At 41.1% G+C, this 19,203-nt stretch overlaps 1 protein-coding gene across 1 annotated transcript; it reads left to right on the plus strand.

The window, feature by feature from the left end:
• Nucleotides 1-657: 657 nt before the first annotated feature.
• Nit2 (nitrilase family, member 2) lies at nt 658-15,650 on the plus strand. The gene is made up of 9 exons (XM_013024092.1): nt 658-738; nt 1,416-1,536; nt 3,799-3,887; nt 7,534-7,627; nt 8,346-8,420; nt 9,856-9,934; nt 11,710-11,808; nt 14,458-14,513; nt 15,523-15,650. The coding sequence occupies exons 1-9, from the start codon at nt 658-660 to the stop codon at nt 15,612-15,614; spliced, it is 786 nt and encodes a 261-aa protein (XP_012879546.1). The 3' UTR covers nt 15,615-15,650.
• The last annotated feature ends 3,553 nt before the right edge of the window (nt 15,651-19,203 follow it).

Here is a 19,203-nt window from a genome sequence, read left to right on the forward strand (position 1 = left end):
TGAACTCTGGGCCTGGGCACTGTCCCTCAGCTCTTCAGCTCAAGGCTAGCGCTCTACCATTTGAGCCACAGCGCCACTTCCGGCTTCTTTCTTTTTGCTTATGTGGTGCTGAGGAATCGAACCCAGGGCCTCAGGCATGCAAGGCAAGCACTGTACCACTGAGCCACCTTCCCAGCCCATGGCTGCAGAGCTTTATGTCTGTAGGATCTTTTTTTTTCTGCAGAGCTTTATGTCTGTAGGATCTTTTCTTTTCTGACTTAGGTAGTGCTTGTGTGCTGACTTCTTGCCTTCTATAATTATACTTTGAGGACCAGAACATGTTGGAGTTAGCACTCAACCATCAGCCTTTTCTGAGACATTTTTTGAGAGCCTGTAGCTTCCAGCTGAAGGTTATCCCACACTTAGATGTCTGAAAGTACTGAGGCCCAGACAGGGGTCCCCAGAAGTAGAGAACTTTGTATATCATCTTCTCTAAGGTCCTTATGAGGGTCAGTGACTGTGGCTGTTCCAGATACCACCACTCCCTGTAGCCGTGGAAGGAGACAGTTCTTTGCAAATTTTCAGAGCTCCCCGGTCTTTTAGCCAGGCTTTAGCCCAGAGCAAATGTGGCCAGCAAGAATGGTTAACACATGAGCTCCAGATCTGTTAGCACCAGTCATGGAGTTCACCTGCACTTGTTACCTAATCCTGGTATCTTACTGGTTTCTGTTGCTGAGAATGAAAGCAGTTGACTTCTGTGTATGCTTGCTTCTGTGACTGACTTGCATTTTGTACAAGCTGGGGATCTCCCAGCTTGAGATTCCTAGCACATGCTTGGTATGTGGACCATGTAGACCTGGATTTTGAAATTTAATAACTTTGGCCTTTTTTCTGCCATGTCAGTTGTTGAAGACAGCCAGCGCCCTACACCACTCCCCATTAATGAGAAACTTCGTAAGATCAGAATGATAGAGTTAAAGGAGATTTAGAAACAGCTTGTTTCAGAACTCTGTGTGTGTGTGTGTACTATATATATACATATATGTATATATAATATCTTATTGTTTGCCTAGTAAATAACATGGCTTTGAACTAAAAAAGTTCATCCCAATACCCAGCCATGTGAATAAGCCCAATTCATAATGGAGGCCAAATACCCAAGCTTGGGAACCCATTATTCAGCCAGACTTAGTCTTGACATCAACCAAGACATGATAGAGCTCACATGACTCTTTCTGTAGCTCAACATGGGTCAGTTGCCTAGTCTCCTTTAGGCCATAGGCTCTTTAGCTCTGGGGTTTTTTCTTGGCTGTGTTTTACCCATTCAAAGGAGCACATATGTGGAAACAGCACTTGCCTTCTTTCCACAGAACTTTACAATGGATTGGATGGAATGGTGATTCCCCCCTCATTTTTTTCTGCCTATATCATTCTAGGAGTGCTTTAATTCTCCATATGGCACGAAATATTTTCCTGAATATGCAGAGAAAATTCCTGGTGAATCTACACAGAAGCTTTCTGAAGTAGCAAAAGAATGCAACATATATCTCATTGGAGGTAATTCCTTCCATGTGGAATAATGTCCTAAGCATTAAAACATTTCAATGATTTTTTATTACTGTGCAACATAATTCAGCTTGAGAAAAATGAGTTTCGTAAGCAGAGTGTCACATGCCTATAATCCTACCTCCTAGGAGGCTGAGACAAGAAGGTTGCAAGTTTTAAGTCAGCCTGGGCTATATAATAAAACCTTATCTCAAAAAAAAAAGAAAGTTCAATGTGATTATGAAGAGGAAATTTCTATGAGGTTAACCCAATACACACAAAAGACACCTACATGCTTTTATGCAAAATTGTTTATGTAAAGTAATACTAAATATTATAGAAAGACACGTCAGACTAATATTGATGAGCCAGGCATTGCATCTGTCTTCAGTCTTAGCTATTGAGGAGGCTGCGATCTAAGGATTTCTGTTTGAAGCCAGTATGAACAGGAAAATCCTTGGGGCTCTTTTTTTTTGGTCGGTCATGGGGTCTGAACTCTGGGCCTGGGCGCTGTCCCTCAGCTCTTCAACTCTAGTGCTCTACCACTTGAGCCACAGTGCCAACTTCTGGCTTTTTCTACTTATGTGGTACTGAGGAATTGAACCCAGGGTCTCATGCAGGGGAGGCAAACACTCTACCACTGAGCCACCTTCCCAGCCCCTCCCTGGAACTCTTATCCTAATTAATCCCCTAAAAGCCAGAAGTGGAGCTGTGGCTCAAGTGGTAGAGCACTAGCCTTGAACAAAAGAAGGTCAGAGGTAGCACCCAGAGTTCAGTTCCCAGGGCCAGCACAAACACAAACCCTACTATTGATGATTTTCCTTAGGGAAGGAGTAGAAAAGCAGGAGAGATAGAAATGTGTATCTAAACCAGGTGCTAGTAGTTAATGCCATCCTACTTACTTGAGAGGCTGAGATCTGAGGATCTTGGTTCAAAGCCACCCTGGGAAGGAAATTCTGTAAGGTTCTTATCTCCAGTTAACCACCAGAAAACCAGAAGTGGTGCTGTGTCTCAAAGTGGTAGAGTGCTAGCCTTGAGCAAAAAGATCTCAGGGATAGCAACCAGGCCTTGAGTTCAAGCCCCACAACCAACAACAACAAAACAAAAAACAACAAAAAAGAAATGTGCATCTATAGAATTGATGGTTACTACCTACATAAAAGCAGCTTTATTCTTGTGACTTTGAAATGCACTTTAGAATACAGTAAATCTGTATTCAGTAAATATAACAAAATTATGTCTGTTAAGACTGGAAATAAGAGTTGGCAAAACAAGAAACATCTAGATGGATGAGCATTTACTTATACAGACACCTGTCACATGACATCTTGCCTTGAGGCTTTGGGGGATGTGGTATTTTGTTATGTTTGATTTGTTGAGGCAGGGGTAATTGGGGCTTGAACTCAGGGCTTCTTGCTCTCACTTGGCTTTTTTTTTTTTTTAATTATAGCTGACACTCTGCCCTTTAGCTGTGCCTCTACTTTTGACTAATTTTAATTTTTATTGTTATTATAAAGATGATGTACAGGGGGGTTACAGTTTCATAAGTCAGGTAAAGAGCACTTTCTTTTTGGACAATGTCATCCCTTCCCTTTCTCTTCCCAGTTTTTCCTTCCTGTCCCCATCCACAAGTTGTGTAGCTCATTTTCTGCACAGGGTCTATGAATACCACTGCTGCATTTGTACTTCTGACTTTTTGCTAGTTAATAGGAGGTAAGATTCTTTTTGGATTTTTTTTTTCTACCCCAGCTGACTTCAGACCTTAATTCTCAGATCTCAGCCTCTTGAGTAGCTAGGTGCCACTGGCACCCAACTTGGGATATAGTTTTGTTGTAGAATGTAGTGAATTTAAGTTGTCAGTAAGAAATTGTTTTACTCTGTCCTTTATTTTTTATTGTTACTATAAAGGTGATGTACAACGGGATTACAGAGTTACATAAGTCAAGTAATGAGTACTTTTCTTTTTGTTATCCCTTTTCTTCCCTTCCCTCGCTCCTTCCCAGTTTATCCATCCCATCCCCACCCTATTTTCTTTCAAACCTGACTTTTTGGCGTCTAATCTAATTATATTTTGTCAGCACTTTGGAGTTTATCTCTGAATGATATAATTAAGAAAAAAATGCTTAAATAATGCTTAGAATAAACTTCATTATCGGCCTCAAATGACAATTTGCTGGGCTTTTATCTAGTAATTACAGAAATTTGCTACATTCTTTTTCTTCTTACTGTTTTGTGTGCTAATATATGATATATCCTATCTTCTCTAATTGAAAGGCTCCATCCCTGAAGAGGATTCTGGGAAATTATATAACACCTGTGCTGTGTTTGGGCCTGATGGAACTTTGCTAGTAAAGCACAGGAAGGTAAGAAGGGATATGAAAGTATTGTTCCTTTTAAGAATTTGCTGTGAAGTCGCCTAGCCCCTCTTTCCATTTTATTTTATTAGCTTATATTTGATAATACAGAGGTCCCTCATATCATAGGTTTTGACTGAATGGCACAAATGTCTGTGCTTGGTCACTTGCATATTTCTGTAAATGAAGATACTTGTCACAGTTACTCCATGTTTCCTATCTGGATTTTTGTTTGCCTGGAATGTCTTTTCTCTTTTCCCTTCTCATTTTCTCCCTCTCCTTCCCATTTGCTTCCTCTTTCTCCTCTCCTTCCTTCTCCTCCTCTCTTCCCCCTTTTCCTTCCCTCCCCCCTCTACTCTCCATTCTCCCTCCCCTTCCCTCCCTCCTCTCATCTCCCCTTCCCCCTCCATTCCCTTTCCCCTTCTTCCCCCTCTGCTCCCTTTCACTCTCTCCTTTCCCTTTCTTTTCCCTTCGGTCCCTTCTGCTTTCCTTTCCTCACTTTTCCTTCCCTCCTTTTCCCTCCCCTTCTCTTCTTCCCTCCCATCCCTTCCCCTCCCCTTCTCTTCCTCCCTTCCCTTTCCTCTCCTCCCCTCCCCTCTCTTCTTCTTCCTTTCCCTCCTCTACCTTTCCCCCTTCTTTTCCTCCCTCCTTTTCCCTCCCCTTCCCTTTCCTTTCCACCTTCTCTTCTTCTCCCTTCCCCTTCCCTTTTGACTAACAATGATTGTCTTGCTAGGCAGGTGCTCTACCATCTGAGGCACACTCTTAGCCCTTTTTTGCTTTACTTATCATTTGAAACCTATCTTGTATTTATGTCTGAGTTTTCTTACACTATAATCTTCCTAATTACACTTTCTACAAGCTGAAATGAAGGTGTATGATGTGCTAGTTTTTATTGGTGTCAGCCTTTATTGGAAGCTGAAGTGGCCTGGAACTGAATTGTGATCCTCCCAATCTCCACCTTCCAAATACCTAGTAGTATGGGGGTGAGCCACCCATGAGATGAAATTAAAGCGCTAATGTTGGCTTTTGTATTATTGTTCCTCCCCTCCTTTAATGTCTTTGTTGGATTTTGAATCCAGGTCCTTATGCATTGTAGGCACTACTACATTGTATGTTCTATCTCTAACCACACTAACTTTTTTCTTTTGAGCCATTGTCCTGGAGATTATAGTTTCTATCAATCTATCCATCCATCTCCATCCATCCTAAGTTATACTGCATCACTTCATGTGAAAATTAAAGACCTTTTTGGTCCTATAGCTTCCATTTTCCTACCCATCATTCTTTACACTGTAATTACAATATGTTTCATGTATATATAAGTTATGTGTAGCAGCCATTTTTAATTTAGTTGTAAGTACTTTAAATAGTTTTACCTCAAATTCAGTCATTATATGTGTTGAAAGTATTTTAAATTAAGAAGAAAAAGATTTTAATGTTTACTCAAATATTTACCATTTCTGGTATTTTCTTTTCCCTATTGACGATTCTCTTCTGTCTGGTGTCTATTCATTTAGACAGAAAGACTGCTTTTAGCATTTTTGTAATGAGATTATGAACTCTATTTATATTTGCTTATAAAGATAAGCACTTTGTCTTCAGTTTTTTTTTGTTTTTTGTTTTTTGTGTTTTGTTGTTGTTGTTGTTGTTGTTGATTGTGGGGCTTGAACTCTGGGCCTGGACACTGTCCCTCAGCTCTTCAGCTCAAGGCTAGTGCTCTACCACTTGAGTCACAGCGCCACTTGCTTATGTGGTGCTGAGGAATTGAGCCCAGGGCCTCATCATGAATGCAAGGCAAGCGCTCTACCACTGAGCCACCTTCTCATCCTGTCTTCAGTTATTTTGGTGCTTTTTTTTTTGGTGGGGCGGGGGTTGTGGGGCTTGAACTCAGGGCCTGGACACTGTCCCTGGGCCTTTTTGTGCTCAAGGATAGCTCTACCACTTGAGCCACAGTGCCACTTCTGGCCTTTTCTGAGTAGTTTATTGGAAATGAGAGCCTCATGGACTTTGCTGCTCAAGCTGGCTTTCAGCTGCAATCCTCAGAGCTCCATCTCCTAAGTAGTCAGGATATTAGGTGTGAGCCACCAGTGCCTAGCTGAGCACAGTTCTTTTTAGTATATCTCCTCAGTCCTGAGTTTACTGGTTCATGAATATGGAATATGCTCCTCTATTGATTAGGCTTTATTTATTTTGTCTAAATTTCTTTTATATGGATACAGTCTTATGTGTTGTCAGATTTATTTCCTCACTGGTACTTTTATCTTTCATATGACTGTATTATTCTATAAAGGGGTTTCATTATGCTATTTTCATCTATTCATATAATGTACTTTGATCAGATTCACCCCATTACTCTTCCTTATACTCCTCCCCCTTCATAAGACCGTTTTAATAGGTTTTGTTATCTTACTATCATATGAAGCGTTTCTATCAGGATCACTTCCCTGTCACCCTCTTCCCCCCCCCACTCCCTTTCATTACCAACCTTTAATAGTCTCCTCACCTTCATTTTTACTCATGTCATTCTTTTTTTTTTTTCTTGTCTGGATTTTAAACAGAATATATGAAGCCAGGCGCCTGTGGCTCAAGCCTGTAATACTAGCTATTCAGAAGGCTGAGATCTGAGGATCGCAGTTCAAAGCCAGTCTGGGCAGGAAAGTCCGTGACACTCTGATCTGCAATAAACCACCAGAAAACCGGAAGTGGCTTTGTCGCTCAAGTGATAGAGCACTAGCCTTGAGCTGAAGAGCTCAGGCACAGCACCCAGGCTGAGTCCAAGCCCCATGACCAACAAAAACAAAAAAGAGAATATGTGATATTTGTCATTGTCAATCTGGCTTATTTCATTTAACATGACCATGTCTGGTTCTATCAGTTTCCCTGAAAACAACCTAATTTCATTCATCTTCAGTGCTACTCATTCCCTATACCTCTTGCCAATTTTGGGGTTCTGAGATGTCTTCATTTAGCATTTACAGTGAGTAAAAATACCAACACATTCACTTGTGGGCAGGAACTGGAGGGAAAACTGGGGAAAGTGAAGGAAGGGGTACATTGTCAAAAAAAGAAATGTGCTCATTACCTGACTCATAAAAAGATAATCCCTCTGTACAATACTTTAAGAATAAGGGTAAAAATATATTAAAAAATCCCAACACATTAATTATGTTCCATTAAAACTGTGGATACTGATTTACATACCATACCTGGGCTCTGGTGACTCATGCCTGTAATCCTAGCTACTCAGGAGGCTGAGGTCTGAGGATCACGGTTCAAAGCCAGCCTGTGCAGGAAAGTCCTTGAGACTCTTCAGTAAATCACCAGAAAACTGGACCTGGTGTTGTAGCTCAAGTAGTAGAGTGCTAGCCTTGAGCTGAAGAGCTGAGAGATAGTGCCTAGGCCCAGAGTTCAAGCCCCACAACCAACCAAAAAAAAAAGAACTTGCAGAATCGTTTTCCCAGTTTCCTGTAGAATTCCTTTTTTCTTTTTTTTTCACTTATCAGCCAGCTTGTGGGTGCACATTGGGCAAATTATGGGTACTGTTTATACCATTGATCTTGGAGGATTTCCATATCTGACAAGGGAAAGATGTCTGTTATTACAGCTGTGAACTCTGCTAGAGAGGAGATAACCAAACCCATTATTTGTGATGCAGATCCACCTGTTTGACATTGATGTTCCTGGGAAAATTACATTTCAAGAATCTAAAACATTGAGTCCTGGTGATAGTTTCTCCACGTTTGATACTCGTATGTACCAGATTAGTTTGCCTCTTTCAGCAATCCCAGAAAAGAGGAGAGGGTATTCCTTTCTTACTCTTCTATGTCTGTCTCCAACTTCTTCATGGAAGTAAGGATGACAGAGAACAGTCAGGAAGTAGTCTGGAAAGTTCAGGTTGGATGGAGATCTAAAGATTTTGTTCTTCCATTTGGCCATCGCCTTCTGTGCTAACCTGCAGAGAATGCCTGTTTGGCCACAGTTCAACACATTCCACGTTAACAGTAAGCCTTCAGCTAGAGTGAATTCCTCATATCTACTCTAATGTAAACTGTGTCTTTGAGATGAAATTCAAGTATGGAAGAACTTAGGCTGGGCGCTCGTGGCTCATGCCTATAATCCTAGTACTCAGAAGGTTGAGATCTGAGAATCACAGTTCAAAGCCAACCAGGCAGGAAAGTCCATGAAACGCTGATCTCCCATAAACCACCAGAAAACCAGACGTGGTGCTGTGGCTCAAGTGGTAGAGCGCTAGCCTTGAGCTGAAGAGCTCAGGGACAGTACCCAGACCCAGAGTTCAAGGGCCCCCTACCAAAAAACAAAAAAAGAACTTAGAAATTTTCTCCATTCAGGGCTCCTGTGTTAATTGTCCCTTCCCAGTGTTTGTGATCATGGCGGCTTGATATTACCCTGCCATATCATAGCACAGGAAGCTAACCTCTCACTTGTACATTTTCTGTTTGAAAACAGCTTACTGCAAAGTGGGCCTGGGCATCTGCTATGACATGCGTTTTGCAGAGCTTGCGCAAATCTACGCACAGAGAGGTGAGATGGTGTGGGTCAGGTGACAGAGGTGCTTCCAGTCTGGTCTGTGTGTGGGAGGAGACTCAAGCACAGGCTTCACACAAAATGTACAACATGCAAGAAAAGTTGGACATAGCGTCTCAGTATCTCCATATCTAGCCTGTTCACCTCTGTTTGGCTAATCCAACTTTTGCTGTGTAGAAATGTTAGTTTTGAGGTTGTATTTCTGTGTGTATGTGTTGGGGGAGGGGTTCAATTTAACACACATCATGTAGTTAAGATAGGAATCATGCTCCTTAATGTTTGCTGTACCTTTAGTTCTAGTTTTTGTGCCAGTTCTGGGAGTGGTCCCTGAGCTTTTTCCCCTGGAGGCTGAAGCTTTACCACCTGACTCATATCTCCACTTCTAGATTTTTGCTGGGTAATTGGAGATATGAGTCTCTGGGATTTATCTTGTTAGGCTGGCTTGGAACCACGAATCTCAGATCTCAGCTTCCTGAGTAGTTGAGATTACAGGTGTAAACCACCAATTCTGTTCTTTTTGACTTACTTTTGAACTCCTTCTATTACTGGATTTGGAGTCTCAGCAGAAGTGAAGCAAGGTTGTCTCTTGGATTTCTGTGCTAAGATATCTAATTAGTAATATTTTGTATACCAAGCCATCAAAAGATCTGTGTTCTAGTACCAACTCTTTCCATTAACTGACACAATACTTTGAAACTAGTCAATCTCAGAAGCAGTGTAGTTTTTAGTTTCCAAGTAGGAATGGTGTGAGGAATAATGGAGAACTCATAAAGACCTTTGTTGGTACTCAACACATGTTAGCACCCTTCCTACTCAACTGTGGGTAAAGTGAGGCAGTGAGGATGGCTTGGGTGCAGCTCAGCAAAGGTGGAGACATGTGTGCTCTTCGCACGCACTGCCAGCCCATTTCTGCAAGTGCTAGAAACTCTTCACTCCGTTTCAGTTGGAATCCTCACAGTGTGTGTTTCTTGACCTTGGACACTGACCATATCACACTGAGAAAACTTGGACAGTTCTCTACAGTTTTTGTTGGTTGTATGTTCAACGCATATATCTCTCAAAGAAGTCAGAGCTGTATCTGACTAGACTGACATCAATTTTTTGTTGTTTGTTTGTTTTTTGTTTTCCATCGTGGGGCTTGAACTCTAGGCTCATTGCTGTCTCTGTGCTCTTCACCTCAAGGCGAGCACTCTACCACTTGAGCCACAGCTCTACTTCTGGTTTTCTAGTGGTTTATTGAAGATAAAAGTCTCACAGACTTTCCTGCTTGGGCCGGCTTTGAACCGTGATCCTCAGATCTCAGCCTCCTGAGTAGCTAGGATTACAGGCATGAGCCACTGGTGACCGGCTGATTGACATCTTTTTGTACTTAGAAAGGGTTAAGTTAGGTTAGGGCCTGGTATCCACTGTCGTTTGGCTTTTCACCCCCAAGGCTGCCAGCTGTTAGTGTATCCTGGAGCTTTCAATTTGACCACGGGACCAGCCCACTGGGAGCTGCTTCAACGAGGCCGGTAAGAAAGGAACCAAGCTTCTCAATGTTGCTTCTTTGTGGAAAGGTTTTTAGTGTGGTGAAAGTACCAAAGTGGAAACGTGCAGTGCTAGCATCCAGCGACAGGGCGGGATGAGTCTGGAGGAAGGGCTGCTGCTGAGCTCACCCTGTCAGAGGCCATGGACATCTCATCAAGGATTTTTAAGGACTGGGGTTTTTGCATTTTCCAGAACATTCAGCATTGGTCGATTAGGTAGTGATTGTGTTTTTCGATGATTAAATATGAATTGGTCTCTCTGTTACTCTCTTTCCTTTGGTGGTTGTGGGATTTAAACATAGAACCCAGTGAGAGCAATGCTAAATGAGCTCATTTCCTACTCCAGATTAATTTCATTTAGCACAATTGCCAGTAACTTTTACAGAGAAATTGAGTGTGTGTGGTGTGTGCATGTGTGCATGCATGCAAGTACTGTGGCTTGAACTTTGGGGCCTTGTGTTCTTGCCTAGCTTTTTTTGCTCAAGGCATGAGACACACCTCCACTTCTAAATTTTTGTTGGTATTAGACATAAGAGTCTCTCAGATTCAGGACTAGGAATGTGACTCAGTGGTAGAGTGCTTGCCTAGTATGCATGAAGACCTGGGTTCAATTCCTCAGTACCACATAAACAGATAAGGCCGGAAGTAGTGCTATGGCTCAAGTGGTAGAGTGCTAGCCTTGAGCAAAAGAAAGCTCAGGGACAGTGCCCAGGCCCTGAGTTCAATCTCCAGGACTTGCAAAAAAAAAAAAAAAAAAAGTCAGATTTATCTGCGTGTGCTGGCTGATCCTCAGATGACAAATGGTAAAATTGTAGTTGGGAGCTGCTCGTACCAGGTGCTGAGCTTATATGCTCAGAGACTCCAAAGCCAAGAAAAGAAAAACAAGACTTACATTGAAAGACTGGTGGTTTCAGTGCCCAGAAATTCATGATAAGCCCTTATTCTTCTCAACTGCAGCACAAGAGCCTTTCACAAGCATCTCTGACATGGCATAGTTGTTTATTCCTTAGCTCTCTAAGTCTCAATGGTAATGAAGGGGAAATAGCAGAAGAGGGTAACATGGAAAGGAAAAAACTGTGTGTGTGTGAGTGTGTGTGTGTGTGTGTGTGTGAGAGAGAGAGAGAGAGAGAGAGTATAAGTGCTCTACAAACCATGAGTGCTTCCACAGATCATGGACATTAACATTTCTTTAAATGGGGAGCATAAATTAAATGGAGGAAATGTACCTGTGGAAAAATTTGTATTTCAAGCACACACAACAACCAAGCTTGCTTGCTTACTCAGCTGGTGCTCTACCACTTGTACCCAATTGGCCTTGAACTCATGAGCCTCCAGCCTCAGCCTCCTGAGTGCTGGGAGACATGCAAAACCATGCCTGGCTCTATTTGCTCATCTTAAAAATTGGTTATTTTTAGCTGGTGGCTCACAGCCTATAATTCTAGCTACTCTGGAAACAGATCTGAAGATCGTGGTTCAAAGCCAGTCTGGGCAGGAAAGTCCATGACTCTTATCTCCAACTAATCATGAGGAAAGATAAAAGTAGAACTGTGATTTAAGTTGTAGAGTACCAGCCCTGAGCTCAGGGACAGTGCCCAGACCAGCAAAAAAAAAAAAGAGATTGAGACTGAGATTTTAAGTTACTGTGTATTACGGATATTAATCCCTTGTTAGATAGACACAATTTGGAAATATCTCGCCCATTCTGTATCTATAAAACAGATACATAGTATGAGTTATTCTTCCCTGACTATTGGCTGCAGGGCTGTGGATAATCAGGTGTATGTGGCGACAGCCTCCCCAGCTCGGGATGACAGCGCCTCCTACGTGGCTTGGGGACACAGCACCGTCGTGAATCCTTGGTGAGTATGTCTCAGTGAGCTGAGCTCAGGTTGCCTGAAAGGCAGGAGAAGCTGCCGCTTGAAACCCATACAAGAAAGAATTCATCCTTCTGGATGGATTGAATGCTAGGCATCATCCCTCTTCACATGATTTTCATTGCCAGTCATACCTGCATAAACGAGGCAGCTGCGATAGGTGGAAAGAGTAAAAGAAGCTCCTTAACTTTGGATTTTGGTTGAAATTTAGGCTGAGTGACTGTTCCTAGGGCAAGAATGTGTTACAGGGCAAGGACTTTGTTCCCAATGTAATGATTAGAGGAATGGGAGGATAGAGGTAGTAAGGGAAACTATGACCCTGTGCTCTGAAAAGGGAAAGCATTTGTTTACTCGGTGAAGGCAACATGTAAGACTGCCCCGTCATCCTTTGATGTACCATCCGCCCCTCCCCCACATGTGATCTCAGCCTAGACCCCTGTCTTTATTAAGCTTTATTTTGTAGATAGTAGAATTGTTAGTTTGCCAGAACTATTATTTTAACCCAGGACTTTGTACTTGGCTTTATTCCATGCAGCATCCACAAACATATACTGTCATTCTCTCCCACACCCAACCCTCCCTCCCTTCTCGGGTATTTCTGCAGTTTCAGAATAGACCAGTAACAAGAATGAGAAGGGTTAAATAGTACTGAAAAGTCTCAAAGGGTCTGAAATTACAGCACTCAGAGCTCCATGAATGACTACAAGGCCTTCAAACACATAACTAGTGAGAGGAGCTCAATGATTCTTCTATCTGTTCCAGGCTGTTGTAAGGCCTTCAAAGTCATTTGGTATGTATTAGAATAGACACACATGCTTCTAGTCAGCTCTCTCATAGGATAGCATAGCATGTTTTCCTAAGTGATAATTTTGCATAGCCTTCAAATGATATAAATACTCAAATGGCCTTTTACATAAAAAAATTTTCGGAAGTGGTGCTGTGGCTCAAGTGATAGAGCGCTTGCCTTGAGCTGAAGAGCTGAGGGACAGCGCTCAGGCCCAGAGTTCAAGCCCCACGACTGAACAAAAAGAAAATTTTTTTTCCTACTCCTGCAGCATTGGAAGTCAGGAAGGGTTATGCTGGCTTGAAAACTTTCATGAATTTGCATCAAGTTCCTCAGTGTTCTTATTAGCAATAGGCTTCCTCTCTGTTTCTTGGGTGGTTCTGCTCCACAGATAGTTCTCCTGTTAGTGATTGAGCCAGATGTTCTAACATAAAGTGATCTGCCTTATATTTCTTCTGTGGAAGTACGTTGATGTTGGGGTAGGTACCTGAGGATACATAGAGAGCAATTTTTGAATGCTCTGGTAAAGATTAGACAAGATCAGCAAAGGATTTTGTTAAATGGAATTCACAGTGTTATTTACAGCTCATCTCTGGTGGAGATATTTCTGGCTATCTAGTAAGTAGAGCTAGTGATTATGTCATATTGTTATTGTTAGAAATGGCTTGGGATGTTGGGGGTGTTGTATAAGGAAACCATCTCAAAAAGAACTCAGCAGAGCGAAGTTTCCCTCCTTCCTTCCTGCCTGTCTTCCTTTTCTTTTCTCAGCAAGGCAAAGTTTATTTCTGCAGAGGGGTGTGCCATCAGCCAAACATCTGGCAGGAAAGCGCACAGAGCAGGCAGGCTGTCCCCTTTTTGTCCCAAACACAGTAGGTCCTGCCCTCTCTACTCAAATTGGCCAAGCTCAAATTCGCAATCTGCTGGCGGTTGGCTGGTTAGAAGAAGATAAAATATATTTACATAAAGTGACAGGAAGACTTTAAGAGTAACAGTACACCATCAATCTCAAAACAAACTCATACCCTCTGCTGTTTTCTGGAACAATCTACAGTGTGTCTTAATTCCATCTTGGAACACCAATTAAGGCAGAACCTTACATTTCAAAAGCCTTATTTGTCCCAAAGCATTTCCTCCTTTCCTTTCATTACTTGCTGATGTTGTCTTAGAATCATCAACAAGAGTTAAGTCCCCAGGCCAAAGCAGGGACTTTTAAGCAACCCATTTTAATAGAAAATACGGCTTTTCTCATGTTGTGCACGGTGACTTTGGAGTGTCACCAGGGTCAAGAGTCTAAGCACTGGAAAACGCTTTCCAGGTTTCTCTAGATTTTTGAAGGCATATTGTTCCCACCAGCATGGCACATGGATCCCCTTCAACTTCTCTCCACGCCCCATGCGTTGAAACCATTCTCCTAATCTGAAGCTGAAGCCAGTTAGCATAAAGACAGATTCCAGCTAATCTGGGGCCTGTTTGGCTCAGCCACAGGCAGGTGGGAGTTGCAGATGAAGACTGACCTTGCTTTAGCATGCTTGGAAGGAGACGGGATGGTGTTTCCAGTTGGCTCATGTTTTACTCTATTCTCAGATGTTTATAGCAGTATGTAGTTTGCAAAACATACTCTAGCCTTTTCTCACTAAGTCTCACAGAGCTCAGATTTTGACTTTGTAGAGCAGGAAATAGAGATTGCACATGGATTGCCACAAGGTCACAGCTCTTTAAATGCCAGGACAGGAATTCACATACCTACTGTTTTAGATCTCAGAATTGTTTTCTTTTGTGCTATGAACTGGTATAAAACATATTGAATACTCAGCCTCGGTGGATCCATTCATTCTCCTTGAATCTTTCAGGGGAGAAGTCCTGGCCAAAGCTGGCACTGAAGAAATGATTCTGTTTTCTGACATAGGTAAGGTTTCCCCTGCTACTGTTGCTGCTGGTGAAGCTGAGGTGTAGGTGATAGAGAGGACAGAAAGGGACCTCCAGCGAGTTTCCAGATTCTTGTTACCCTCAGAGAATAATTCAGAGGTGAGACAGTGTGGAAGAGGAAGGCAATTTTATTACAGAGTGAAAGGAAGTATATGTTTCTCAGGAGAGTGATGCTTTCCACACTTCTCTTCCTGTTATACTAGATCTTGGCATTGTGATAAAAGGTTACACAGGTCATTTTTTGTCAAGTCACTCTAGTGACAAAGGTGATTTCATTTTTTTCCTTATTTTTATCAATACTGGGACTCAAACCCAGAGCCTTGTGCTCTCCCTTTTCCAGCTCAGGGCCGGTGGGTGTTCTACCACTTGAGCCACACTTATACCTGCTGGTTAATTGGAGATAAGAGTCTCTCAGACTTGTGGACACAGGCTGGTTTTGAACCACAATCCTCAGATCTCAGCCTTCTGAGTAGCTACTATTTCAGATGTAAGCTAATATTCCAGGGTGGCTGAAATATTTATCACATCAGGTACAGGTGGGAAGATCAAACATGATGCCCATAGTTCCAACTGTTTATAATACAAAACCTAGATCAAGGGTTGTTGATTCCACACAAACAGCTAGCTTCTGAGTTGCTGCTGTTTAACATTCCTTGTTTTTCTTTCTTGCCCTTGATCCCATTAATCTTTCTCACAGTAGTTCAGGTCTGATGTCCTACTACTAAGACCAGGTCCCAAGGCTGTGAAACTTTAGTCTCTTGGGAGGAAAAGCTCTCTTTGCCTGTCCTCATTTATCCTTGACTAGATTCTAGTTTTGAGGCTAAGCCCTGAGTTTTGTTTGTTTGAAATGTTTCCAGAGAAGTGCCAGGTCATCTGCATTTATAAGACCAGTGTTATTGAGTCACTTGCTGAGATTTCTTACTTTTAGTTTAGGAAAGAAATCCTCCTGGTTAGCAAATTATTAATCACGCGCTTTCCTATTTTTGCAGACTTGAAGAAGTTGGCTGAAATACGTGAGCAAATACCCATTTTTAAACAGAAACGATCAGACCTTTATGCAGTGGAAACAAAAAAACCTTAAGGTTTGTTTCCAGCATGTCATTAAACAGGAAGATACGACTGTGCACGATCAGCTATTAAATTCTTACCTTTTTGATAATGTATTGAGGATGTTGGGAATTGAATGTAGGGTCTTTCGCAAACTACCTGTATCCCTCCACTATTGAATTTTTAAATAGACCTTAATTTTTTTTTCTCTTCCCAAGAGAATTCTATTGCTAGATCCTCAGCATGCTGACATTTTTTATGTTAGCTTGAAAAGATGATGGAGGCCAATGTCAAGGAGCAAAAAGAGGAAGCCTGGCTTTGAAACTTAAATTGCCATTCAACAAAGCACAATTCATTCAACAAAGTACAATTCATCTTGATCAATGTCCTCTCTTTCGGCAGTCTCACCTATCCCTCCCAGCCCAACCCTTCCCTCACTTTTAATTTTGTAAAATATACATTGAATTTTTTGCTGCATTCTTGCTTCTTACTCTCTTCATCTACCGCCCTCCCTTTGACTCCACTCCAACCCTTTAAAGGCTATTTATTGGTGTTTATCTTGTTGACCTAGGATTTTGCCTTTTTAAGGAATTAATACTATTTGAGTTCTTTCCTGAATTTACCATATTTCAGTTAATGAATATACACTTGAAGCTTCTTTATAGTTGTTGCCTCAAGCAGTGGATAAAAATGCCATGTTGGTATCACAGGCTTGTTTCACCTAATACCAACAGGTTTGTGTGAATCTCTTATCCCACTCATTGGAATTGCAATCTTTTATCTGGAGAACCTCCTCTGGAGCTATCTATTCTTTAAAAATACTGTATGGCTTTTGGATCCCCATCTACTGGGAATCTAGGTGTTAGGTCTTTGGTATTTGTCAGCAGTGACAGTCTCTTCCCTCCTCACAGCCTTTTCATATTTAAGGAGCTAAAGAACTCCTCTCCTGGTCTTGGAGGAAAGGCTGGGTCAACAGTAAGCCCCATGGAAGAATGGCACTGGTGACGGTGGAACAAAATCAGTAAAGATTTGCAGATTTTCCTGACTGGTTTGAGTGTTTCAAAGTCTCATCATTTTCTACTTTTCCTTAAGAACACTCTCTAGCTGCATAGATCAGAGCTATGTAGGCTAGTGGTTTTTCAGACCATTTGGTGTTCCACATTAAGATTTCTTAATGCATTATCTTTGATCAGTTACCTCTTTTCGTTATTTTCTCCCTCCCTTCCAATCATATATTTTTCCACTTCTGTTAAATTTTGCAGGGTATTCATTGAATTTATAACTGCATTCTTCCCACTTCCTCTATCCTTCTCCCTTTGGCCCCATTCCCGACACATCAAATCCCTTCATACAATTAAACACTTCAATGCATTTTCTCAAGTAGTGGCCTGGCAATTTATAACCAGCTGTCAGAAGAATTTAACATTTACTGATTACTATGGCTTTGGCCAGGAATCCACATGCCACTTCAAAAGAGTTGGGATCATACCCAATTAATTGCCTCTTGTGGCCTAATGCAGTACTGGTCCACTAAACCACTGGCTATGAATGACAGATATTGACCATACTGGTACATAAAAATTATTAGTAAAAGCTACATGAAGTGCATTCTATTAATGAGCGAAGTAATCACCTGGCATTTAATCTCTGGAAAATAGCACTGTGTCCTCAGACCAAATGTGAAAAACATGACTTTTCTTCTATGTACAATTTGGTGAAATCTGACATATATACTACCATGTAGGAAATATAAACTTAAAAGCAAGTTTAGCAGCAAACCCACTTCTTTCTCTAACCACCAATTTACCAAGGCAGTCTTTGGCTAAATAGGCCTCTTGTACATAAAGCAGTCTTTAAGATGACAATCTGTTGACTTCTTCAAATACTATTTAAAATGTGATTAAAACTGCAATTTCCAGAAAGCAGAAAGTGCTGCATGAATTGCATTTTTAAAAATTTTTAAAAACTTGTTCTAAAAATGTACACATTATCTGATGTAACTGTAACCTCTCTATACAGCATCTTTACAAGAAAATAAAATTTAAAAAAGTTGTTTCCTGTTATATCACATTATCAAGGATTGTTTTAGGTATGCTTCTCAGAAGGTTGCATGTGGGTGAGGACTGTTATACTCATTGGACCAGTATATAAAACTAGCTGCAAGGCCCAGATCTAATTGGAAACATTCTAGGCTCCTATGCAAGTATGGCTAAGACACAGGTAAAGAATGAAGTACAGCAACTCTCCTAGCTGTGGCGCCTCACTTCACGGCTGGAAGAATACCCTCAGAAAACACCATTCACCCCTGGCTTGGAGGCATGGCTCAGTTGATAGAGCACAACCCATGAGTAAAAGCATCTCTGAGGGAGTTTAAATCCCAGTCTTGGAAACCACCACCCAATAAAATTGCTATGCTTACTTTGAGTCTGTAATACATAACTGAATTCACCCAACACTAAGTCAATGAGTAAACTACCTATCTTTCTGCCCAAAGAATAGATAAAAGAGTTGAATGTAATATTTATTTGGTGAATTTACATGTGAGGTCATTTACAAAAGAAAAGATACAGACAGATGCAGCTTTCAGTGCAGTTTCAAATATTTTCAAAACAGGCAAGTCTGTGAGAATTTGGAATGATAGTACTGAATGGCACATGCTTCCTTTGCTTTTCTCTACTCAACCCCAGAAGGAAAGAAGAGATAGAAGAAAATGTCAGTGTTAATGTAAATACAGCCATGCAAATAAAAACCTTTTTCTTTAAAGCCAGACATTCAGAGATGTAGAATATTTTCTGTATTGAAGGGTTATCATAACTGAATAACTTAACAAAATGCAAAGCTAACTTTCCATTATTCCAATCATTACATTAAGTGCCCCTACTAAAATCAGTTGGAGGGTTCCTCAGTATTTTCCAAAGACTGACTTTGGAAGGGGACTCATTTCTAATAGTTTCTAAAGATAGAATTTATAGACAAAATCTTTTTGGTTTCAACAGGATATAGCACCCTTTGAAAGAGGGTAAAATTCTCCCTTACTCCCAATAATGTAAACTATAATTAGACTTCATTTCCAGGAAAGTGTAACAGAAGACTTGCTCTTTTTATTATATTCTGACTTAAACCTTTGCTGGTATCTCAAAATGAGACTTTATGAACACAGCCTTTTTCCCCATCAGAAAGAAAAATACAGCATGCTGTATATAAGCAAAATGATGGGTCCATAAAAGTGACAACTGGAAATATATCTTAAAATTATGTCTTAAGGATGAAGAGTAAAGATCAACAGGACAAAACAACCTGTTGACAGTTTATCTAGTGAAGACATGGTCCAAGTATATCTAGTGAAGACATGAGCATGAACCATTAGTCCTCAGGAGGCAGGGCCAAGTACAAAAGTACTTGGCACCTTTAAAGACACCGACTCAAAATTCCTTAAGCATACATGACCATAGTTAAAACATTAACTTGGTTACTTCAAAAAATACTGTCCTGGCTCCAGATTTATACCCTTTGAACCATTGGCCATTTTCTTCACTAGGAAACTTAAGCTAAATACCCACATATCCTATTGTTATTTGGGTTATACAAACAACCCAGTTCCTTTCTTTTTTTTTTTTTTTTTG

Source organism: Dipodomys ordii, unplaced genomic scaffold (assembly GCF_000151885.1).
Source record: "Dipodomys ordii isolate 6190 unplaced genomic scaffold, Dord_2.0 Scaffold73, whole genome shotgun sequence".
Classification (NCBI taxonomy): domain Eukaryota; kingdom Metazoa; phylum Chordata; class Mammalia; order Rodentia; family Heteromyidae; genus Dipodomys; species Dipodomys ordii.